This window comes from Aspergillus japonicus (assembly GCF_003184785.1).
Source record: "Aspergillus japonicus CBS 114.51 unplaced genomic scaffold BO86scaffold_14, whole genome shotgun sequence".
NCBI classification, from domain to species: Eukaryota; Fungi; Ascomycota; class Eurotiomycetes; order Eurotiales; family Aspergillaceae; genus Aspergillus; species Aspergillus japonicus.
Window position 1 is genome coordinate 207,649 of NW_020291651.1, and position 23,823 is coordinate 231,471.

A 23,823-nucleotide genomic window follows, 5' to 3' on the forward strand; every position below is an offset into this window, starting at 1 on the left:
CTGTACTGTAATGAAATAACACGACTAACAGTAATTTATGTATGTAAGTTTGAGGTAACTAGTTAGCTAATTAGGTAACTACGGAGTACGGAGTAGCAGCTTACGAGTCAGATTGAATGATGACTAATATCAACCGTCGCCTAACTTATCGGGATGCCTCAGGTTTGAGGGTGACGTTGAGCTCCCTCTGCCTAAACGGGGATCTACAGAGTTAAGTTGAAAACCCCCCATCTCTTCTTGGGCTCACACCAGTCATCGCGTCGATGTGAATTCTGTCTATTCAATATATTTGCTTGATTTCTCCTTCTCTCCGAGCGTGTGTGTTTGTGCCATGGCTTCGGAAACCAATATCTCAGTGAGCTCTGAAGCTCGCGAATTGAGCTTGATATCCAAGGTTGAACTTAGGATCGCCCTTGCGGACTCGGACGATAGACTGCAGACCCTCCTAAATACTTATTTGACACCTCTGCTGTTGAAACTAGGCTCTGAGAGCATTGCGGTTCGCAACAAAGTCATTTCGGTCTGTCAGCACATCAACACCCGAGTTCAATCCCCAACTATCAAGCTCCCCGTGGCGGCTTTGTTGAAACAGTTCAAGGAACAGAAATCTCACCTGATCAGACATTTTGACTTGCTCTATATTCAGCAGGGTGTTCATCGCCTAGGGTCAAGTGCAAGGGTAGAGATCCTACTCCCTTTACTGCAAAGAATCTCGGAAATCGGCTCATCCACCAATCAAGCTGCTACTGTTTTCAACTTGGTTCTGAGGCTTCTCCCGCTTTTGAAGTTACCACCCAAGGATAGTGACGAAGACCTGCGATTAAAGACTCATTTGGGTCTCTCTGACCAAGACACGCAATTTTTGTCATCTCTGTTTGAGAAACTGCTTATTCTTTCTCCCGCGGACAAGCATAAGTCCACATGCCCGGGACTATCTCCAGCAGATTACACTTTTCTGAACAAAGATGCTCTGATCTCCGAGACATGGAATGCTTCCGATGGTGGACTAAATCTCACCGAGACTAAAGTCAATGTCCTCAGATTCCTAGCCAGCGGAGCCTTTGCCAATTCAGAGCGATTCCTGCCTGCTGTGATTGCATCAGCGGATGCTAACACTCGTCTCTCTGATATCGGCGAGGAATGCCTCAAAAGGTTTGTACCAAGTCTTGAGGATCCCCATGTTGTGCGGCAGTTGTACGACCTCTACCTGGGTGCAGGAACACCAGATGGGGCTGCGCCAGCGCGACCTGCTCTGCAGATCAAAATACTGGCCTTCCTAGGGAGATCAATCAGGGCGACTAGGGACAAAGAGCGCATTATGCAGGTAATAGGAGAAGGCCTTCTATCAGACAGCGCAAGGTCTATACAAGGGCTGCAAGCGTCCAAGCTACGGACACAAATTTTCAATTTTACTACGTGGGTTGTGAGGATGGGCTCGCCAGATGATTTACAACAAATGGCACCGAAGCTCATAGCAGGCTTGATGGACTTCATCCAGTCTCAAGGATGGCCAAGTCCCGCGGCAAGTGGTCAAAAACTCCCGCAGACAGAACTTAGTTTGCGAGGCATGGCCTACGAATGTATTGGTATCATGATTCCCAAAGCAGACTTTCAGGTCCAGAAGGGAGAGGATGCTTTGTCTGGCTTTGGACTTATCAAATGGCTATTTACATCGCTCAGCTCTGATGATTCAAGCACTCAGATCTTCGTCAGTATCGAACAGGCATTAGGAAATATTCTCAGTTCTTCAATGAAGAAATGGGATCATGACTTTCAAGCGCAACTGCGACCCTTTCTCCTTCAGCAAATGAGTAATCAGCCTGAACAAGAGGACCCTCTGACCGGGTTTACTGTTGTCCGGGGCCCTGAGTATGCAGCAGTACGATTTGCGAACAGATTTTTACCTTACAATGATGTTATCGCCCGATGGATAGATCTCTTGGCCATTGCTCGCGGCTCAGAAAAGCATCATGAAGTGGTAGAGGAGGGACAGAAAGGCCTGCATCCTTACTGGTTCCGACTCCAAAATTCCAATCACGATCATAACTTGTCCTCCAATGAGCTATCTGCGTGGTACTGTTTTCCGAGATTCTCTGACGCGGTGCGCTTTCTATTTGGCACCACTCCATCGCAAGGCATATCTGGTTTATCTGCATTGGACATACTATCGGGACCTTACCAGAACGCCTTCCCAGCGGCTATCGAGTTTCTTCGTAACATATTGTTTTGGGAATCCATCTCCGCTTCAGAGGCCGGTTTTGAGATAGAACATGACTGGGATGTCAAATTGGATGTGATGCTTAGCTCTGATCAACAAGCACGAGATGCATTGAGAAGCTACCTTCGATCTACTGACGGCGAACCAATTGCCCTATTTCTCTCGAGTGCGCTTGCTGGCTTATCTCGCGAGAACAGGAAAGGCACACAACAATGCGGGAGGCTCTTCATCAGCATAGCTTCCCTGAGTCCCAACAACATACTTGAGAAGGTGGTGCCGCAAACATTGGCACTCGGAGAACCATTGAACAGTAATGATCAGGAGGTACAGGACGCTTCTGCGCGAGCGATTGGCATTCTGGCTTCGCATCCCGCCTTTTCGACCACGGATTTGACTGCACTCATCACTGAACTGTCAGACTTGATGGTGGAGTGGAAAGCTGCAATCGGGGAGGCAGCACTTAGGGTCAGGGGTGCAGTTATGGCTCTATCTTACTTATTGAGCAGGCTTGCGTTCCGCAACATGATTTTTAAAGTGCCGGAAGCCTATGTGAGACGGTTCATTGACACCGTTTCCGATATGGTAGAGAATGCTCGAGACTCTCTCCTCTGCCGGTCCGCCCAAGCTGCAGTTGGGAGACTTGGTCTTTCTAATCTCCTGTCCTTTTCTATGCTTCCTGAATCTAAATGGGTCACAATTAGAGAAAGACTTGTTCAGGCGGCCAAAGCAGAGAATGAAGTGGCCATCATGGCGATTGGACTGTTATCAATGGCCATCTCCGGAGGTGACTCTACTGGTGTAGGACTCGACGGACTAACGCAAGCCCTCTATGATCTTCATGAGAATCGCAACTCAGAGCTTCACTTTACAGTCGGCGAGGCACTGAGCAATGCTGCAGCTGGCTGGAGATCTAGGTCACTGGTACTGGAATTTGATGTGGACGAAGCGATTCCCGCGTCCGCAATCCCAGAATCAGTTCTCGCTGAGGTATGCGACAAAATCTTATCTAGCTGCAGTGCGTCGAAACCCTCACTGCGAAAGGCCGCTGCTATATGGCTCTTGAGCCTTGTCAAAAACTGCGGTCATCTGCCTGAGATGCAAGCTCGTCTGCGAGAGTGCCAGCGGTCATTTAGCAATCTGCTTGCTGATCGCGAAGAAGTCGTCCAAGAGACCGGAGCGCAAGGCTTAAGTCTCGTTTACGGAGTTGGTGACCGGGGACTGAAGGACGACCTGGTGCGTGATCTGGTGGATTCTTTTACTGAAGGCAAGTCAAATTTTAGAGGAGGCCGGGTAAACGATTCTACCGAATTGTTCGAGCCAGGAGCCTTACCAACCGGGGGTGGATCATCTGTGAATACGTATAAAGATATCATGAACCTCGCTGCCGAAGCGGGGGATCCTACTCTGGTTTATCGGTTCATGGCGCTGGCCTCGAACGATGCCCTTTGGACCAGCCGTGCAGCTTTCAGCAAGTTGGGAATAAGCAGCATATTCTCCGACTCAAGCGTGGACGGTTACCTTGCGAAGAACCCCAAGATTTATCCGAAATTGTTTCGTTACAGATTCGACCCGAACCCAAATGTGCAGCGATCGATGGACACAATATGGCGGGCCTTGGTCAAGAATCCCACGGAAATTATTGATGCTCATTTCGATGAGATTATAACTGATCTACTGAAGAGCATGCTGACGGGACGAGAATGGAGGGCTCGGCAAGCGAGTTGCGCTGCGATTGCCGACCTCATTCAGGGCCGCCAGCCGGAAATGTTCGCGGGGTATATGAAAGAGATCTTTACTAAAGCCTTTAAGCTACTGGATGACATCAAAGAAACAGTCCGGGTGTCAGCGATGAAGCTTTGCCAGACCATCACCAACATGATCATGCGCACATTAGAGACAAGCAAACCCGATGCGAAGCAAGCTGGTTCAATGCTGGAGACTGTTATCCCGTTCCTGCTGAGTGACAAGGGCATGGAGTCCGGGGTCGAAGAAGTTCAAGGATTCGCGATTGGAGCACTGATTCAAATGATCAAGAAGAGCCCTGGAAAACCGCTGCGCCCATTCGTGCCTCACATCATGGAACAGTTCTTAAGCTGCTTGAGTTCCCTGGAGCCCCAGGCCGTGAACTACGTTCATCTCAACGCCGACAAGTATGGCTTGACGGGGCAGGATATCGACAAAATGCGTCTATCCAGCATCCGCACGTCGCCTATGATGGAAGTCATTGAGCGGTACCTCATTGATATGCTCGATGTAGAGAGCATGAAGGAATTTGCCTTGAGGCTAGAGGGAGTACTGCGCTCAGCAGTGGGTCTTCCGTCCAAGGTGGGCTGCAGTCGTGTCTTGGTGCTCCTAAGCATGCGAACCACATTATTTCGTCCCTTTGCAGACCGCTTTATTCAGCTCCTTGGGAAACACGTGGTAGATCGTAATGACACTGTTAGCGCGTCCTATTGCTCCTCAATCGGATATTTGATGCGCCTTGCTTCTGATGAGCAGTTCTTGAGCACGGTCGAGCACGCGAAGAAATTATACCTTTCCGCAGAAGACACCAATCAGCGTGCTATTTCGGCTGAGATTTTGCTTTCGACGTCGAAGCTAGCTAATGACCGGTTTATAGCATTCGCCACGGCGGCACTGCCATTCATCTTTGTGTCTAAGTACGATTTGGATGACCATGTTCGGGAAGTATTCGAGAAAGCATGGCAGGACAATGTCGGTGGTAACCGCGCAGTGTCACTCTACATCAAGGAGATTGTCGACCTTGTGTCTCAAAGCCTGGAATCAGCGCGCTGGGCTATTAAGCACACAGCCGCACTGGGACTTGCAAATGCTATCATGTCTCTTGATGCTGAGCTGGATCTTGCCACGAGCGAACACATATGGCCTGTGTTGGAAAAAGCGTTGGCTGGTAAAACATGGGATGGGAAAGAAGTGGTGCTCAAAGCCTTTGCGAGATTCATAAAGCAGGCGAAAAGGTTATGGGAAGCGAAGCCTCAGTTTGCAGAGGCTACGAAGGTATTCCCTTCCGCAGCTCTAACCCATTTGTGTTTCGAGACTCAGAACTGACGCGTATGGCTGAACAAGACAATTACCCTCCGAGAAGCCAAGCGAAACAACATGACCTACCGACCTCACGCTCTCATTGTTCTTGGCGAGGTGTCGCAAGCGCGCGAGGACCTTGATTTTATGCCAGAGACCATCAGCATCGTCACTCAAGTGTTGGACCAGATAGAAGAGGACGGGGATCCAATGGAAGTCGATGCAGGAAGCAGCCGGAGACCTACGTAAGTCGGATCCCTTCCCCAATGGAGGCTTGGGGTCCAATGAAATACTTGGACCACTAATGATTGCACATTGTGGCTCTTACGGACCTCCATCGCCGATATTGGTTCAAACTAAACAAACCAGCTCGGATAAGAACTGACAAACTCTTTAGGCAAGTTCTCGATGATACATTAGCCGCATGTGTCGAATGTCTCCTGCATTGTTGCCAACCTGTATCGCATCAGCCAGCAAGTGGTAGGTTCCCATGCAGCCGGCCTGAAAGTTTATCGGGCGCTAACAACGATCCAGTTGTACAGGAACACATGGAGGGTATTGTGCCAAACCTGCGCCGAGCATTGGGACGCGGAGGCAGAAACGTGCAAACAACACTGTATAGAGAGCTTTGCGCAGTACTCGACCAATTAGGGACGTGGGAAGCCTCGCAGAGTGGCGAAGTCGATCTACGCGGACCCCAAAAGGCCTTGGCGGCGCTAGCCAGCGAGATGCTATCTCGTGATATCGATACCTCGTTGGAAAAAGTGCGTTTAGGGCGTGCACAGGCGACTGCTTCATATGTCAAGTTGTGCACGCAGATGAGATGTCCAATTGACGAGACACTATGGAAAACCATACGGGCATGGAGAGACGAGGAACGGTCGGGGTTGGTACAACAGGTACTCGACCGGGCGCTCGCGGCCGAAACACCGCCGTCAGTGATCTTGTGAGATACGGCTCATAATCTCTATTTGAGATCATGCGGGGGATATGTCTCACTGGCCATCGGACGACAGCAGATATGGCCCGATGGGGATGAAGACGGGGTACGAAAGGGAGGGTTAAAGATGAGGGGAACATGCATTGATCATGAGACTAGGGCTGAGCTCGGTCCAGGCACTGACAATAAAAGATGATACGCCCGAAGAGCGGTCCGTTGTCCATTGGAGGAGGCGCAGAGAGGGAAGAGAAACGAGAATCATGTAGAGATATGTGAGGTAAAGAATGAATGAAGGTCAACACTACCTAGGAATGCGTGGTGATTTTTACAGTAGAATTAAACAAAAGTGGCAGCCAATTGGTCGCGGGGTGGGATCAGGTACTGTACAGTACCTACCTACTCACGGACACGGTATACAGTCACTTCCTCTCTGAGACCGCCAGTGGCAAATCTGCTTTCATACATACCTAGTAGTAGGTAATTTTGCTCGGATCCGATGGGGAGGAAAGGAGGAAATCGATGGTGAAAATGAGTCTCACCCGATGGCAGCGGCTATGCCGAAGATCTAGATTGGCCCAGATGAGTCTCGCGGGGGAAGGGGGGTGATTTGGGCATCGGACAGAGGGGGGGGGCAAAGGGGTCGGTCGATCTGGTGCGACTGGCAGACTAAGTTAGCGCGAGTAGAGGACATGATCATTGTAGGGCATGTCAGGGTAACGGATTAGAGATACCGGTAATTTATGGCTGAAGATTTGTGTGTGAGGAATCTCAGGACATAGGAAAACAAGACTATACGTATTGATCTCGTATCGAAACTGAAAATGGGTCAGGCAGACCCCGCGAAACGAAGACAACAAGAAAGAAAAATTTCGGATGATAGGGTCGGAAGATAAAGCCGTCTGTCCGTCGGAAACAAAAGTATCTGAAGGAACAACTTTCCCCCGATACGATCCCAGGGGGGTAAAGTTAACATTACTATACCACTCACTATGACTGATATATTGACACAGAATTCCTGGGCAGCTGAGAGCTACCTGCAGAGGATACAGGATCAATTACAGGTAGGTGAGTATTAGTCTGTCCAAATATCCATGACAGTTAAGCGTCCGAGCCCGGGGCCGGAGATAAAGGAATGAAGCTGAAGTGCGGAAAGTCAAAGTAGAGAGACTGAACTACAAATCGACTCGACCTCGCCTCGGACAGTCCTCAGACCGCCACCTGCCAGCCACCAGCACCAGCCACTAGGGAATTATAACTACTAATAGTTAATGATTGTTTCCGTACTGTACTCCGTACTCCATACTAGGTGTATAATGAGGATCGTGAGTTATCGACGCTCAGACCAGATATGTCAGAAGCGAAAAAGGGGGATGATCATGTCATAAATCAGGTTAGAGCTAGCTGATGATAAGACTCTTTTGCACAAGTTTAAGGTTATGGTGCCAGGAAGGAATCCAGGAAGTTCCGGGATAGGCGAGAGATTACTCATTACCTTAAATTCTTCAGTACCGTGAAGATTCGGCTCCGAGAACAGGTGCACTGGTAGGATGATTGATTTGTTGATGGGTACAGTACAGTACAGTATAGTATATTGCATTACAGTACAGTACGTACATACATACAGCACATTACCTACTCGGTGCATACTTGGTTAAGTCTTAGACTCTTTGGCCATCATGGATCATGGATAGATCGAGGAGGGTTGGCAGGAACGGGACTAGTCTGTGGCTTGTTTGAAGATTTTGTCCGTTCTTCTTTTTTTTTTTTTTTTTGGCAGCGCCGATTTGTACCCGAACCCCGTGACCATCCCGCCAATCAGTGGCAGTGTTAATTGCCAAGGCCGTCTTCAACTCGCGTGGGTGTTGTTTTTGGCAACCGGCGTGGCCGAAACTCACCGGACCGAAAGGGCTAGACTCCCCAGACTAAACTAGATAGGATAGTAAGCCAGTTAGCCTGGAGATACACATAGGTACCATGCACTGAAAGACAGACATGAACCATGAACCATGAACCATGGATGACTGCGACCCATCATCCTGTTACGCTTCCCGCAAGCTTGGTTTCTGTTCCTTAACTTCTTCAATCTCAGGCCTGCGGTCGGTGGCTGTTTCTCTCGCTCTCATTCGCCCGACACGCACACCCCCTTCCACCTCTCCCCCAAGTCCACGTGCATGTGTGACAAATACCTGGTAAGTTCAAACAACTTAACCACATACTATGTAGTACTAACTACTCCCGTAGTTACCTTAGGCATGGAAAGGATCTCGACCCCAGCAGATCATCCCATGAACAAGGCTGCTCCACCGCATGGGGACACCCGCGGATCGATCTATCAGAGTCCGAGGCCTTGCATCATTTTCACCAGCTCCAGCGTCGGGCTTGCAGGGAACACGCTGCTGTTTGGGGGTTACGCTCCGGAGAGGCTTTCCCCCTGCCACATGGTTGGCATCTGCATTTTGACTACTAGACCACTTTGGGACCGGGCTTTTTTGGTTGACCCTCTGTCCTAACTGTTTTCTCGTTTGTTGCTCCTGCATTGGGGAGGAGGAGAGGTGGGGGGGGGGAGGTGCAGGCTAATCTTTCGCCTAAGGTACAAGCCTAACCCACCTGGTCGTGATCCATCCCATCTCCCCATCACACAGACAAACATGCCGTTGCGCGCGGTGGTAGTAGTAGTAGTAGTAGTAGTAGCAGTAGTATGAGTAGTATTAGTACCCTAAGTTAGTAGTAGTCACCGCCAGCGGCGAAGGGAGAGAAGGAGAGAGAGGGGCCGGGGAAAGCAAGCAACTCGCGTTGACCTTTCTGATTCGCCTCGGTCTCAATGACTCCATAACCGCCACTGTCAACAGGGCTGGCTGATTCGGAAACACTTGGTATCATCATTCTGCATCGGCGCTGTAGTTTGTAGTTTGTACGGAATTCTTCCTCTCCCCCTCTCTCCCTCTCGCTCCATCGTGGTCTCTCGTGTTTCTTGTTCTCTCTTTTTTTTTTTTTTCCTTTCTCTTTTTGCCTCTTTCCCTTCGTTCTGATCTCCTCTTTTAAAATCCACTCCCCCGCCCATCCTTTGCCACTCTCGCTTCTTGCTTTCCGATTCTATCCTATTACATTTTAAGTTTCTTCAAATAATGCATATAGAGATGCTCAGCGGCCCGTCGTATCTGTCCCTTAATCTCCAGATTTTGTCCTTCTAGTTGACTGGACTATGCATTCTTCTCTCGTCACTCTCATCAATCAGCCTATCTCTAGCTCATTGTCTCGGGAAAGCACCTACCAATTGTTTCTGCCAGGTGAGAAGAATACCCTGAAGCAGAAGGGTAGGTCGAGTTCCACTGAACATTCAAACTGGCTGAGGAGCCGAACTGATTGGCTACTTTCACAGAGTCAATCGACTCAATGACTGTTATCGGCATCGTGATGTCCAACCGACGCGGTCAAACCGCGAGGAAACGGCCTCTACGGCTACCCATCATAGCTCCTAAGGATATTATCACTTCCCCGAACACCGCGCTTGATCTTCCCGTGCCTAAGAAACCGTCTGCGAGACAACATCGTCTGCGCTTCCCACCCCGGTCCCGGACCGGTTGCTGGTATGTCCCGCCTACCTGAACCAAGTATTCAGACCTTTCCTAACCCTATCCGATGGGATTCAGGACATGCAGAGTGAGCCTTCCCCTCTAAATTACAACCGATAAAGTCTCCTCCTTACGCCTGCTAATCTTTTTTTTAAATGGGGAAGTAGAGTCGCAAGGGTGAGTTATATAATCTAGTCTTTCTTTCACCGTCGACCCACCAAAACAAAAAGAGAAAGAAATAGAAACAGAAAAGAGACGACCTGAATCGTCTCTCTTTCTCATTATCTTATGGTGCATCTTTACTGATCAGCCACACAGTCAAGTGCGATGAAGTCCATCCTCAGTGCAATGTGATTCCCTCCCTATCCAGCTCCCCGTCCCCTACCGACTTTAGGGCCTTTCACTATTATGTCGTCGTGGGCGAGTCTAACATTTCTTGATCTCCTAGCAATGTGCTCGTCTAGGCCATATCTGTGATTATCGACCACGTCTATGTTTCCGGGACGATACCCGCCGAGTCATGGAGCGAATGCCGGACGTCAAATTGAAGACCAGTGTAGTGTGGGATTGTAAGGCATCTCAGTTGGCTTCTGTGTGCCATAGAAACTCGGTACAGCTGGAGTTGAGGGATGGCTAACTTGTGTGCAGCCAGGACAAGCGCCCCGACCGTCCCACTCACCTGCGATATGCTTCCGCCCTTCGTCATGCTTGGTTCGGATGAAGAGCGGGAACGAAAAGCTCAGTCAGCTATCCCGGGGACGTATCATGTTGTTGCTATTCCAGAGAGTTTCTCCCAGCTGCCAGAGTACACGGATGGGGCAGCAGACGCAGATCAGTCCACGGTCTCCCTGGGCTCGACTCTCATCTCTGAAAGTGACCCGGTTGAGAACGACACGCGGGCCTGCGGGCCAAATGTGGTGATTTTACAAAAATTCCGTGACACAAGAAGGCCCCAGTACTTCCACCGAAGAAGTCCTTCGCAGTCCCCCGAATCCGATCCGGGCAGCTCAATATTGTCTGTTGCATCAGGACCTGAACCGATCTCCGATTATACAGTACCTGGTTGGCAACATCTTTCAGATCATCTCGATCTGGGGCATTATGATTTCATCCTATTGGATCATTTTCGTCGTGTTGTCTGTGCACAATTGATATGCAATGTTGGTATAGATAATGGTCATGGCTTGACTGCTGAGCTTCTCGAGCAAGAGGCTGCCAATTTTCCCCCGGTTAGTTTTCTGCAGTTGGGACATCCACGATACACATTGTCTAATGCCTACATCTTCAGCTCTACCATGCATTGACGGCCATATCCGCACTCAGCCTTGCCCGCCAAGGCAACCATCACAACCTAGATCCTTCTTATTATCACCACCAAACGATATCCACTCTACAGAGTAGAATCCAGAGCAACGAAGATCTCTTATCAGACGGGAGCTTCCTCTCACACTTCTTGCTACTCGTATATGAGGTCGGTACATTCTTTCAGACTCGCACAATCCGATGCGTGCTGATCTGATTTTCTTCAGGTCATGGCTTGCAACGTCTCCAATTCGAGCCTCTGGTCTCATCACGTGTCCCAATTACTTCATATCTCCTTACTTCGACAGTCGACTCCCGGTCCAGAACCCTTCCCCTTTGTCGTCTGGTGGGTCTGCAACGTGGATCTCTACGCCCTCCTCAGCGGTGCAGGCACAGGAGAGTATGTAAGAGCCGTACTTAACCACCAGTTGCTCCTTGATCTGAAGTCCCTCTTCCATCCCATCGGGCCCGAGGACTCGAGCCTACTCTATGCCGACTACGATGGTATATCTACACTTTCGCGCCTATACTATGATACCTTCATACTAGCTATACGCCTGGGGGTTGTTTCTGTTGAGCTAAGAAAGGCAAAGGCGCAGTCCTTTGACCCAAGGTTAAATTCACGCCAACAAGAACTTAGGCATATACGTGAAGCCTTGGCTGGACTTTGGGACCATCCTGAGATTCAGTACATGATCCACAATCAGGCCGGCCTTCCAAAGCGATCGCACGATATGCTTCAGCAGGTCAGCCAACTCTTTCATGCATCGCTTGCCATTCAAACTCTACGGGCCAGATACTGACAGCTTGTCACTTTCATCAGATTTCCATCCTTTTTCACACTTGCTTCCTCTTCTCCTTCACGAGCGTATATCCTGGGCAACGGCTTGGACCCAGTGCCGCGTCGGAGGAAAGCGTTCACCATCACGCCACGATGATTATCCAGATGTCCTCCATGCTTCTAAGCCGGGATAGTCGGGGCGACAGGCCGTTCATGGTCTTTCCTCTGTTCTTGTCAGGAGCAGTTGCTGCATCGAGCAGTCTCAAAATGATGGCTCTGGAACTGCTTTCTGGACTGGAGGAGACAGACATAGGGTCCAATGCAGCAACGGCGTGCCATATCCTGCAAGTCATTTACGAACGCCAAATCCAGCATTCGAGCTGTGGTGAGGATACACTGGGGTTTAGTTGGGTCGAAGTGCTAGCAGAGCATGGGCTGCAACTGGTCAGTTGTAAATGACCACCCGACAAAGTGCTTCTCTTTCTCTTTTCTTGGTGTTCTTGCCATGTCTTTTTATTTTTGTTTGTTGACGAGAAGATGTATGCGCGTATATATATACCCAACTGTGTCCATAGCTGCTCCGGTAAATCATGATGTCCATGAATCAATTGATTTTCATTTCCTCACTGGTGTTCAACTAGGTTGGGATTCGATGGCATCGATTCGCTGCTCAGTTGCCCCTCCATGGCCGGCGCCGGGTCTGCTGGAGCCAATGATTCGACCGCTGGGCACCACCTCGGCGGCTATCTCAGTCCTTCTCGCATGCTCGCATGCAATAATGCGTCCTGAAGTAATCCGTCCGTACTAACTAATTAACATTAACTACCTAACTTATAATAAGTTGAAGTAGACTGCGACGCTTGCTGCCTTTTCCTTCCCCGCTTCGACTCCTTTTCCCTATTTCCCCTTTCCTTCTCCTTCCTCCTTCTTCTCTCTTCCCCCCCCCCCCCCCCCCCTCTTCGTAGCTCTGGTTTGCCTCTATCCTTTCACTATCCTAGGTCCTGGCCTTAGTTGCCATCAGCACATTCTCTGTCAGCAGTTCATCCTCTCTTCCTTCTAGAGGGAGCTTCGCGTCGTGGGTCTTCGTGGCGACGTCTGCGGTCGCATACTTGCCGTTCGATCGGCTAATATCCAATAGAGCTTAAGATACCGAGCGCAGTCAACATCCATTGTCTGTCTCGTCTCTTGTCATGAGCGCCGGTGCCAGTCGCCGTCAGGGCAGCCGGTCTCAGGAGGAGCTGTTCCTGACTACCACCACACCGAAGCCATCGCAAACGGAGTCGCCGGTTATTGAACCACTGCGCATCAACAAACGAGAATCCCCTTCCCCAGCCTCATCGAACGGCATTGTTCTGCCCTATCCGGATGACCGGCAGAGACCCCAACAGGTTCGAACCGCGGGTTCCAGTGGTTCTAGTCCGATCAGCTTAGCAGCGGCATCTTGCGATTCTCCCACTGTTCCGAATCATATCTCCTCGCAGCATTCAGGGTTTTCTACAGCTCTGCGGCCCCGTGAAGGACGTGAACCCAAGCAGGCAACTCTAGCTGAGCGACGAGGGAATGTCCCAAAGCCGCTCCCTGAATCTCCAAGCGGCGATTCTCCAGACAGAGAAGGATTATTTGCTAGAATCCACCCCCGCTTTCCGGCTCCCGCATTGTCAAACGACGGCGCATACCCGCAAAATAGCAGCCCCGAGCAACAACACACGCTTTACTACCCGCCTCCACAAGCGTCCCCGAGACCAAGCGTCTCACAGAATGATCTGCAGCCGAATAGCACAATCAATCGAATCAGCTCCACAGCCTCAAATTCGACGACGCGTGCTCAACGTGGCTCGCCACCGCCACCGGAGACTCCGGTGGTAGAACCTGGACAACATCCGGCATCAGATATCGAGGCTCGATACGCAGCTTCTGGGATAGCTGGGACTTCGACACTAGCAGGCTTGCAAGCACGAAGCGCTGCCGCCCAGAGGAGAGTAGAACAATACGCCGGACAACAGCCTCGAAGTCGACAACCAGCGCCGGAGATACCGCGGCCGTGGACTCCGACCGAACAACCTGGCACGCAACCTCATGGGCCCCCTACTGTATATCAGGGGGCAGGGGTTGTATCGGATGAGGGTCGTTCAGCACCAAGCAGAGAACCAGAAGAGGCATCGTACCAGGCTGCGCCGGTTCAGCAACCAGCGAGGATCCCCCCGAATGCTCTTGAAAATGACCTTGAGCGCATGCGAATTAGCTCTTCCCCCCCGCCGGCCTATTCAAGTGTATCAGGGCCCGCTACCTCACAAGCCTATTCCGCTGAAAAGCAGCGGCCTGTAGCATCGGCGGGACAGCAACCTGTCACAGACGCTCACTCTAACGCTACGAGTCCCACAGGTAGTGCCTCTCATGCCACTGCGCCCGTTGCATCCGCTCATCCAGCGTTTGCAAATGATTTGCGACGTCAGGGGTCACTGGCGGTGTCGCCCGAGGTCGGCGGGCAGGCATTGCTGTCGTAGAGCGGTCACCACTCCGTTCTCCAGCAAGCTCAAGTGAATACGTTGTCGTCCGCGTCCTCTGGACTTCCACCGGCTTCTCCGCCACCACTACCCGAAGGGTGGATTGCTCACCTGGACTCCAACTCCGGCCAATATTATTACATTCATCTGCCCACTCAATCAACTCAGTGGGAATTTCCCAAAGGGCCAACGCCTTTGAACCTCAATGACACTCCATTGTCCCCGGTAGGCAGCGTGTACAGCAGTCACCCTCTGGCTTCGCCGGTATTCTCGGCATTTGGTAAGCCGCTGACCTCTCCTGGCCTCCCTTTGACCCCAGGATACGAGAGCCTGCAATCTCCTGTTGTGGCAGGGTTTAGTGGGCCTCCTCCAAGTAATGGGATAGATTTGTATAAAGTCGCACCGACGAATGGTGTATACTTTGGCCCGTATCTCCGCTACACCAATATGGATGTCGAGCGAGGCGTTTGGATGGGCTCCATACTTCTAGTCACCGATGCGGCGCAACCTCCTACAATACATATCCATCAGAGTATTGATCTTTCACCGAATCCACGTCAATTGAAGGCGACACCTATCGCTGTGCACCAGCGTTGGACCTTCTACAAGTACGAGATTGATCTACAGATGGATGAAACAGGGCCTGCTAAGTGGACCTACGCCATCACGTCTCATTTGGGTTGCACACGGTATGAGTTCCTTATTGCAGGGCGATACGAAACAAGCTGGCGCTTTATTACTACGTCTGGCAACGATTTCTCCTTGAATGTGAATGCGAATGAACGGTCCCGCCTTGGGGGTATAGGGTTCATGTGGAAAGATATTATGCAGAAACATAACGAAATCGGGGGATTCCATGTGCAACTCTGCCTTGGAGGTCAGATCTACGCTGATCGTATGTGGAAGGAGATCTCGTGTCTGAAGCAGTGGCTTGCAATGAGCGGAAAGGAGACGCGAAAAAACGCGCCATGGACCACAGCCCACGAAGAAGACGTTTCCCATGCGTACTTCCATTATTACACGAGCCATTTTGACCAACCCTATCTGCGCGAGTCATTCGCGCAGATCCCATATGTCTGCCAGATTGACGATCATGATATGTAAGTGCATTCACGCCACGAACAAACAGCCGCGACTAATGATTCCAGCTTTGACGGATATGGCTCCTACCCGGAGCACATGCAATTCTCGAACATGTTCAAGAATATAGGCCGAATTGGAACGGAGATGTATCTGCTCTTCCAGCATCATACCACTCTGGATCTACTCCGCAGTACCAGGACCGACACCGATTTATTCACAATAACCGGTACTGGCTGGCATTTTGTGAAATACTTGGGACCCGCTGTAGTCGTCGTCGGGCTAGATTGTCGATCAGAGCGCAACCCGCACCAGGTCATAGCTGGTCCAACATATCAAGGCATCTTTCCTAAAGTGGCAATGCTCCCTGCTAATGTGCAACACTGCCTGTGGATGCTCTCGGTACCCATCATTTATCCACGGCTAGAGACAGCAGAACATATAGCACATACGGTTGCAACGGGAAAGAGGGCCGTGACCGGGGCATACAATGTTCTTGGGAAAGTCACCAGCTCCGTAGCCGGTGTGGTCGGAGCCAAGGACGTCGTAGGCTCCGGTTTCAATTCTGTCAAGCGTGCTGTGGGAAAGTCTGGTCTCATGGGCGGAATTCTTAGCCCATTCGGGGAGCTGGATCTATTGGATGAGCTTCGAGACCAATGGACGCACGAATCCAAGGTAGGTGAGCTCCTCACCAGTTGTTCGAAACCGGTCATTAACGGAGGCATACAGGATCTCGAGCGAACCTATCTGATTCGCACCCTTCAGGGTATCTCTCATCAGAAGTCTTTGCGCATGACCTTCCTCTCTGGCGCTGTGAATGCTTGCGGTGCTGGACTAGTGCATGATCCAGCCCATCCGTCAAACCATAAGACAATGTACCAACTAATCTCTTCGCCGGTCGTGAACAGTCCCCCGCCCTCATATGTCATGAAAATGCTTCACAGCAACAACAAGCCCCTCTATATTCCCGCCAACGGCCATCGCTCGACGCCATCACAGCCAACCGACACTAAAGAAGATATGATGGAGATCTTCCAATCCGACGTGACAGGACAAAGTCGTGAGCACCGCAAGCTGATGGGCCGTCGAAACTATGTGGCTATCGTTGCTTATGATCCGGACGCTGTGAACACGATGTATGGACAGGCTATTTCGAACCCTGGGAGTGGGAGGTTAAACCTTGCTGCGGATTTCATGGTCCAGGGAGATGGAACCTTTGGGACGGTTGTGAAATACGGACCGGTAATTGTCCCTAGCCTGGAATCTGGAAAGTGAACCGGAGGAATCTATATTTCTCCCAACGCCATCACCCCTCTACCTTGCTCTCAAGTCCTCACTCCATACTGTTGCCTTTGATGGAAGAAAAGGTCTGGCTATAACGTTTCTGTTTGCGTGGCATAGTTCAAATTAGTAGTGACCAGTAACTATCTGCCATTAGCCGATCATCTTGTATACTAATGTCGCGTCATACACGTTATCCCTGCAATGCTGCTAAGCCACGGTGCCAACAAGAGAGCTGCTGGACCATGAGGCCGGCTATAGTAGGTATTGTCCTAACGGGGCACCGGCACATTCCTGCCTTCGAAATGCTGTGTTACATCCTACCTTTCGGTTAATTGAGAACTGGTCAAAGTAGAGTCAAAATTAGTTGAGCTAGGCATCCCATGTAGGACAGTCCGGTAGGCCACAGGGCAAATTCGATACCAAAGGACCAAGCATAAAGTGTTTCAAAAGGGATTGTTGACTCAGTGGAACCACATACAATAATGGGACACCTTACTATCTCACGCCTTCAAATGAACTATCAGCCATGCGGTGGTGATATTAGAAAGGGGAGCTGGATCTTCATGACGATAACATGATGGGACTAAGCAAATGAGAAAGCAGGAAACTCATAGCTCTGGCTACTACGCATGGGTCAGAAAGAGCTAGATCCAGCAACCCTCTCCCCCGCCGTCCCTCCTCATTCTCCACGTTGACGGCTTGAGAGGATGAGTAGTAATGCTGTGGACCACCTTGTATATTCCCGGCTTGAGAATGGTTGTGCCATTGGGCTTTTTACAACAAAAGGTTCACTTCCCTGCTGTAGAAGACGTCCAGAGCGAAGAGTCTCGCCAAGGTCGCAGTTTCAAGTAGATTTGGTCATCTTACTCATATTTGGCAGTAGAATACAGAGACCTACGGGTGTGGTCTTCCGCTTGGCCATCTCGCACTGGCCGACTTTCAAGGAATGTGAAGAGTTACTTATTCTTTCTTTCACTTTGAAGCATGATGATGATGATGATGATGATGATGATGATGATGATGATGATGTACTATAATCTCGAGGTTCAATCAAGACCAAACCTGCTGCACGAGATGCGCCTTGAGAGCACAGTAAAGATGATCGCTCAATGTAGCCAGTTCTCACACCATGCTAGGTTTGTTTCTGGACGAAAAAAAAAAAAAAAAAAAAAAAAAAAGAGCATGCGCAAAGAATCACATACAAACTGGCGCTTATCTTAAACAATATCGATCGGTTATCACTCCTTGCCAGTAGGGTCTCCTCCCGGGATACAAAGCCCCAGTCGCCAGAAGTAGTCTCGATGAGAGAAGAATAACTCCCATAAATGCAAATGCGATGGGTTCAAATGCCAGTGGATTCGTCGCCATGTTTCATCGCGGAGCTGTCCCTCATGCTGTGATCTTGAGACAGAACTTTTAAACGAAGACCCATGCGTCAGCGCCTGTTGTTCCTTCAAATCAGGAGGCGCATTGACACTCTGTGGTCGTACGAGAAGGGAGGACGTTTCGCGAAGTGCGAGCATCAAAGTGCGAGCTGCACCGGATATGCACCGTTCGTCCTTGTTACCCTCGCAGACCTTGACATCAGAGACTGATGGCGGAAGGTCTTCTTTCGCGATGAAAATCTCTCCCGCATGCATTTCGTAGCCCCATTCCGCGAGTGGCAAGAGCGGAACGGGATCGTTAATATGGGTAACCCGGTGGAATCTGCGACGTTCGACGGGAACAGATGCCGCTCCCCTTGGTAGTTCGAACAAATCGGCAAGATACTCGGCAAAACCCTGGTTTCCAACCTTCGGTTCTCCAAATGTTGTCACAGTTGGTTTCCAGCCTCGTAGCTGCATCTCCGCTCCAGCTAGGGCAGCGACAGCTCCACCCAGAGAGTGGCCAACTAGAGACAGGTCGTAGTCTGGATACTGTAGCCTTGCGGCAGAGACATAGCCCAGGACGACCGAGCGTGTGTTCTGCCAGGACGCCATGAACCCCGCATGAACGGTGCAATTATCACAATGAAGCGTGCCCGCTCCCGCTCCTGTGTCGTTTCCCGGGTCGTATGGGACGTAGCTTTGTGGGTAAGCGGAGAGATCAATTATGGTGTTTGCGATCGAATAGGTGCCACGAAAAGCGACGATGATCCGCTTCGGTGACGGCGGATGGGAAAGGGCGATATAACCGCAGGAGTCCGACAGAAAAGGTCCTGTATTCCATACCTATCAGGGTGCGCGCGTTTAGATATAGGTCAACTTCTTCTCCGCATAACAGACGAGACACCTACTGATATCAGCTCGAATCCTTCCAGGTCGGCGCAGTGACTGAGACACTCAAATGGTTTTCGGAGTCCGGTATTGCCGACACAGTAAGAGACATCAACCACGCGTGCGAGCTGATCCAGCTCATGGAAAAGGCTATTGGGAACCGAACGCGGAGCTTCATGAAGCGAGATCCGATCAAGTTGGACGGAAGAGACTGTGCGGCGGACAAGCAAGACAAGTGATATAGAGGCTAAGGCGAGAAGAATGTAGAAGAGTTCCTGACGACCCGAGTTAATGGCCATGGTAGAGTTCTGGTCCTGAATTTCAGAATCATTGTCATCTATTATTCATGATGCAGCGGTCTGGGAGACTGTCGTGGTCGCATTTGTTCAAGACAATTGCTCGTGACACCCGGCGAGGCGTGACGTCGGAGAATCCGGGGGAGATTACGACCAGAGTGGATCCATTATTTCAGGGGTTTACAGTACTACGTTACATGACCCACTACGGGGTATGTACTCAGTACATCAGCTTGGAATCCTGAGACGACCATAACCAAGCCAGTATAGTAGGCGGTAAACCTCGTAAATCTTTTATTCTCTGCACAATTACATACCGATACATAGTACAGTTCAAGCTTTTATTGAAATGCACAATCCAGGTCCGACACAAACCACCAGATTCTATGTACTGAATTCAAGGAGTTTCTAAAGCGAAAAGTGCCCCCTTGTAATACATGCAAAATAGCTTCCGAAAGCGGGGCAACAGAGTACTAAGCCAAGGCACCTGGCCCTTCACGTACTATGCATCATCAAATGTTGCCCAAGTTGGACCGTCTATATGGTCCAGACAACGACACGGCCATCAACCCCACTCGCTGTAACAAAAATTAGTAGGGGTCGTACAGACGAGGGCCAAATTATGGGAAGAGCTCACTACTAAATTTGCGTAGAATACCATCGGTCTCCTCATACACCCTCACGGTACTGATGGTATTCTGATGGGTTGACTTGAGTTGAATATCAGCTTGGGTCTGCCCCTTGAGATCCATCTGACGGAACATGTGCAGAGCGGATTCTTCCCGCGCGGTACCGGCACCCGGGCCTGTCTTGTTCTCCATGGTCCCTGTAAGCTGCCATCCATTCTCGTCGCCGCGAAGACGATAAGGTTCACAATCCTAAATCGGTGAGTTAGCTTTGAAGTCATGCAATTCCCACGAGACAGTATCTTACGTGACCGGCAGCGATTATTTCGTTTTCTCCATTCCAAATGAGACTTGTAAATGGCAGTAGACGAGTAGTCACGTTCAGCATCGCTCGAGGGGGCTGTTCTGGGGCACTCGGGTAAACGACAGTGATGCTGCTATCATGTCCAGTAAACGCGAGAGCGTTTCCGCTGGGAGAAAATGAGACTCCATGGATCCATCCTGCGGAGTCATTCAGAAACTCGCCGCAAACGGTGTTGAAAGGCAGACGCTCTCCCCAGGCACTCGGCTCCGGACGTGTATCGACGCCTTTGATGAAGCTAGAGAAGACTCTGGCATGAGAATCGGTGGAACCTGCAGCCAGAAGCACTGAGTTCGGATGCCATGCGAGAGTTGTAATAGTGCTCCGAATTGGTTTCTTCAGATGCTTTGAAATCCACCAGTCATTCTCCTCTTCGAAATAGCACACGGCGATCACGCGGGCACCTGAACCAACGGCAAACTTCTGCTCCGACGGCGACCATCTAACGAAAGTTGCTGCTCGGTTGATGCGGAGTAAAACGAGAGTTGGCTTCCAGCCCGATGAAGTGCGCTCCCATACGTATGCATTTCGATCTTTGTTAATTCCAGTGTTAGCCCGGTACCGAAGCAGAACACAGAAAAAAGAGAGACGAGATACCCTGTGAGCAAGTAACAATACGACCACTATTAGGAGCAATGTCCACGCCAGTCACAGTCTTCTCGTGACCTTTGAGCTCATCAGTCAGTGAGAACTTGGCACCTGATTTCTGGTAGAGCTCCACATTGCTATCCCGCGCAACCGCAAGTGTTGATTTGTCGGGAGAGAAAGAATGGTCGGCGATCGGATTATGGAAGAGGTGATGAATTTCAGGAGCAGCCATTGTGAAAATTAGGACAGGAGGAGCTCTCTACTGTCGAAGCTATTGGGTCGCTGTTGAGAGCTCAGGAGAGGAGTGTACGTGGAAGTGAGAGAAAGTGGGGGAGGGAAGATCAGTCAGTTACGGAGCATGTGTACTTTACGAATATGCCTAACGATGACGCGGAGGGCATGGTCCGATTAGATAATATATCACATGACTCCAGATCGCTCAGTCGTTCAGGTGTTAGTGGCTGCGCAGACTTTATTCTCCTTGGTTTTCAATGTTCTACTTGGGCTCAATTGCGTACTGTTTTCTTTCCGGTTTAACGCTTTCCACCTCTCCTTATTGTTTGAGATCACTACTTGTCAATAATGAGTACGAAAATTATACCTGCACGCGGTGGCGCCCAAAGTAAACCGCCTTTGAGTGGTCTCCCTAATCAAACGTGAGATTGCTTGCCACTCATATACGAGACCACAGAGCTGATCCTCCATAGCTTATATTGTACGAACCTACCGGACAAACTTCGGAAACGTGATTTGCGACTGTCCCTCTACATGCTTTTCTCCACATACGGCACTGTTCTGGATGTTGTCGCGATGAAAACCGAGAAAATGCGTGGCCAGGCTCATATTGTGTTCAAGGATGTCCAAGCTAGTACGCAAGCTATGCGCGCTCTCCAGGGGTTCGAGTTCTTTGGCAAACAAATGGTAAAACTTACGCCCATGGCTGTTATTGTTGGTTTGCTAATGTAAGGCTCAATACAGAAAATTATGTATGCCAAAGGCACATCAGACGTTATCGCTAGGCTTCGTGGAACATATAGCCTGTCGGCTACTACCTCCGGTGGGCAAGCTGTGGCGGCGTCTACTGAGCTGCAAAAGTCGATCTTTAGCGGGCCTCCTGGATCAGCCACATTGCCACCGAAACATACCGGCGAAGTCAACGGAGAGGCGCCGACAGCTCACGGGGTAAAAAGGCCTCGTGAGGAAGAAAGTGACGAAGAGGATGCTCCCATGGATGAGGATAGTGATGTTTCTATGGAAGCATCCTCCGACGAAGATTAAGTCCTCAAACAGTGCCTTAAGGCATACGCGATCCTGGTCTCTGTTGGTCGACGGGGTTCCGGGGGCATGTCAATTTGGAAGTGCTCTCGAAGCTGAACCTGCGAGATTTAAGACCTTCAGTTCCCTCGCATCTCATCTGTCGCGAAGAAATCCCTAGGCAGTTGAAGACCCAAACGATTTCCGACTAACCCGAGCCAAATAATGAGATACGTCTCGGGGGTGACACGCCGGTGTCCTGCGATTTGCCTCATAGCATCCGCAGTGTTGCACGGGTGGACGAAGAATGCTGGAGTTCCGGATTCTGGATGATACTACAAATTATAAGCTCTGGCTTGAGCTAGGGTTATGAATACTTGCACATACGCCCAGACTAATCCCACCCATGACACCCACGCTTTGGAGTTCCTTTCTGTATTGGCTCGGTACCAAATATCGGTAGACTGCGTCGATCCCCAGCGGTCCGGGATGATCAGTCGGCCGTAAATTGAAATACAGAACGGGGACTTGGTAAGTGGGCGAAAGAAGGACGTCATAAACTACGTGTAAGCCGACGCTGGGCTCAGCTGTACGGATGAGAGCTTCCTGTTCATAGCGTGTTAGATGTCGCTTTGTTTGAAATCAATCACAATGACATGGGCTGTTTCACGGACAGGGTCATCTTCGTAAGCCTCTGTATATGTATATCGTTCTCGGATCGAGTCGTCTACCGAGGATTGGCTATCGTATGCGGGGATACTGACATGAGAGATCCGCCGTGTTATACTCAAAATCGGACCATGTACCTAGTAAATTAGCTCACAGTGATACATGGACAATTACAGGAGCATGGATTCAATAGGTGCAGAGCCCAAGTTGGAAGTGCACATCCCACATCGATGACCCTGCACTCATGGCGCTAATGGGAAAGGTATCCTTCCGTGGTGTACAAGTTGCATGGACCTCGAGTTCAGGGCATATAATCATTTGTGGAGAGAGTGGCAGCGAAAAGTATCGAAGATAGCTGCGTGGAGGGAGAGTGGGAGCCACCAGAAACTAACCCGTTGAGCATATTGAACAGTCAGCCGCCCCATCAACGACTCATTTGCCACGTGAACCCGATGGAGGAATTGGTGACAAGCAGAATCGAACTCTTTGTCCGTGAGCAAAGGAAAGACCGCCAAGGCTGGATGGCTGGAAGTTGAAAGCTCCATGCGACAAGTAAAGACGCGGTGTAATCCGACTACTGACCGACCGGAACGCAGAAGATTTCGGCGATGCTCAAAATATTGAGCCTGTGAATGCCGTTTTCATTTGAAGGCGCGGGCCCCCCAAGTTTCTTAAAGCGGTAAGGGGGAGACGTCCACTTCCAGCAGTTTCATAACTTAAGGCCTCATCCACAACGTTGGAAAATGCCGGTAACTACTCCATACTAGGTACGGTATATCTAGACTAGTTCGAGCTTCTAGACTATGATCTTACACCTGAAGTTTCTATACGAGTCAGAGTGAGCTCGAGCACGCCTTCAATTATTTGACCGAGTTAAGGTCTGATCAGAAAGGGAAAGGCAACTAGGTGGATATGATTTGATGGATGGTGTGCTGTAACTACCTACCGTCTGTAAACTACTGAGTATAACTATAGGTTATTTAGTATGTACAAATACTTGCACACGGCTTCAGGGGCAAAAGTCAGTCAAGGATTGACTAGCAAAGGGAAT

General features: G+C 50.2%; 8 protein-coding genes across 8 annotated transcripts; 5 read left to right on the forward strand and 3 right to left on the reverse strand.

Annotated features, from left to right (window-relative positions):
• Positions 1-196: 196 nt before the first annotated feature.
• On the forward strand, positions 197-6,558 carry BO86DRAFT_455166 (ECM29 family proteasome component). Its single transcript, XM_025677094.1, has 4 exons — positions 197-5,236; positions 5,306-5,505; positions 5,658-5,740; positions 5,795-6,558. The coding sequence occupies exons 1-4, from the start codon at positions 332-334 to the stop codon at positions 6,208-6,210; spliced, it is 5,604 nt and encodes a 1,867-aa protein (XP_025529287.1). The 5' UTR covers positions 197-331; the 3' UTR covers positions 6,211-6,558.
• Positions 6,559-8,179: 1,621 nt separating this feature from the next.
• Positions 8,180-8,740, forward strand: BO86DRAFT_49327 (uncharacterized protein). The gene is made up of 2 exons (XM_025677426.1): positions 8,180-8,389; positions 8,442-8,740. Exons 1-2 carry the CDS (start codon positions 8,214-8,216, stop codon positions 8,665-8,667), a joined length of 402 nt encoding a protein of 133 aa, XP_025529288.1. The 5' UTR covers positions 8,180-8,213; the 3' UTR covers positions 8,668-8,740.
• A 441-nt stretch (positions 8,741-9,181) lies between these two features.
• Positions 9,182-12,455, forward strand: BO86DRAFT_387995 (uncharacterized protein). The gene is made up of 8 exons (XM_025671745.1): positions 9,182-9,514; positions 9,580-9,788; positions 10,090-10,122; positions 10,221-10,341; positions 10,421-11,001; positions 11,061-11,243; positions 11,302-11,820; positions 11,898-12,455. The coding sequence occupies exons 1-8, from the start codon at positions 9,403-9,405 to the stop codon at positions 12,312-12,314; spliced, it is 2,175 nt and encodes a 724-aa protein (XP_025529289.1). The 5' UTR covers positions 9,182-9,402; the 3' UTR covers positions 12,315-12,455.
• A 590-nt stretch (positions 12,456-13,045) lies between these two features.
• BO86DRAFT_335715 (WW domain protein) lies at positions 13,046-17,044 on the forward strand (the record flags this gene model as incomplete). The annotated part of the gene is made up of 4 exons (XM_025668886.1): positions 13,046-14,332; positions 14,360-15,459; positions 15,508-16,114; positions 16,169-17,044. The coding sequence occupies 4 exons, from the start codon at positions 13,046-13,048 to the stop codon at positions 16,712-16,714; spliced, it is 3,540 nt and encodes a 1,179-aa protein (XP_025529290.1). The 3' UTR covers positions 16,715-17,044.
• Positions 17,045-17,909: 865 nt separating this feature from the next.
• Positions 17,910-19,384, reverse strand: BO86DRAFT_388001 (lipase family protein). The gene is made up of 2 exons (XM_025671746.1): positions 18,999-19,384; positions 17,910-18,933 (listed from the first exon to the last, which is right to left on the reverse strand). The coding sequence occupies exons 1-2, from the start codon at positions 19,275-19,277 to the stop codon at positions 17,962-17,964; spliced, it is 1,251 nt and encodes a 416-aa protein (XP_025529291.1). The 5' UTR covers positions 19,278-19,384; the 3' UTR covers positions 17,910-17,961.
• Positions 19,385-19,551: 167 nt separating this feature from the next.
• BO86DRAFT_388002 (WD40 repeat domain-containing protein) lies at positions 19,552-21,198 on the reverse strand. Its single transcript, XM_025671747.1, has 4 exons — positions 20,859-21,198; positions 20,208-20,794; positions 19,912-20,152; positions 19,552-19,852 (listed from the first exon to the last, which is right to left on the reverse strand). Exons 1-4 carry the CDS (start codon positions 21,079-21,081, stop codon positions 19,812-19,814), a joined length of 1,092 nt encoding a protein of 363 aa, XP_025529292.1. The 5' UTR covers positions 21,082-21,198; the 3' UTR covers positions 19,552-19,811.
• Positions 21,199-21,431: 233 nt separating this feature from the next.
• Positions 21,432-22,127, forward strand: BO86DRAFT_309594 (U2 snRNP complex subunit MSL1; the record flags this gene model as incomplete). The annotated part of the gene is made up of 3 exons (XM_025667818.1): positions 21,432-21,505; positions 21,557-21,770; positions 21,828-22,127. The coding sequence occupies 3 exons, from the start codon at positions 21,432-21,434 to the stop codon at positions 22,125-22,127; spliced, it is 588 nt and encodes a 195-aa protein (XP_025529293.1).
• A 116-nt stretch (positions 22,128-22,243) lies between these two features.
• BO86DRAFT_359153 (ATG3/ATG10 family protein) lies at positions 22,244-23,378 on the reverse strand (the record flags this gene model as incomplete). The annotated part of the gene is made up of 4 exons (XM_025669769.1): positions 23,165-23,378; positions 22,778-22,909; positions 22,491-22,709; positions 22,244-22,438 (listed from the first exon to the last, which is right to left on the reverse strand). Exons 1-4 carry the CDS (start codon positions 23,315-23,317, stop codon positions 22,244-22,246), a joined length of 699 nt encoding a protein of 232 aa, XP_025529294.1. The 5' UTR covers positions 23,318-23,378.
• Positions 23,379-23,823: the final 445 nt, after the last annotated feature.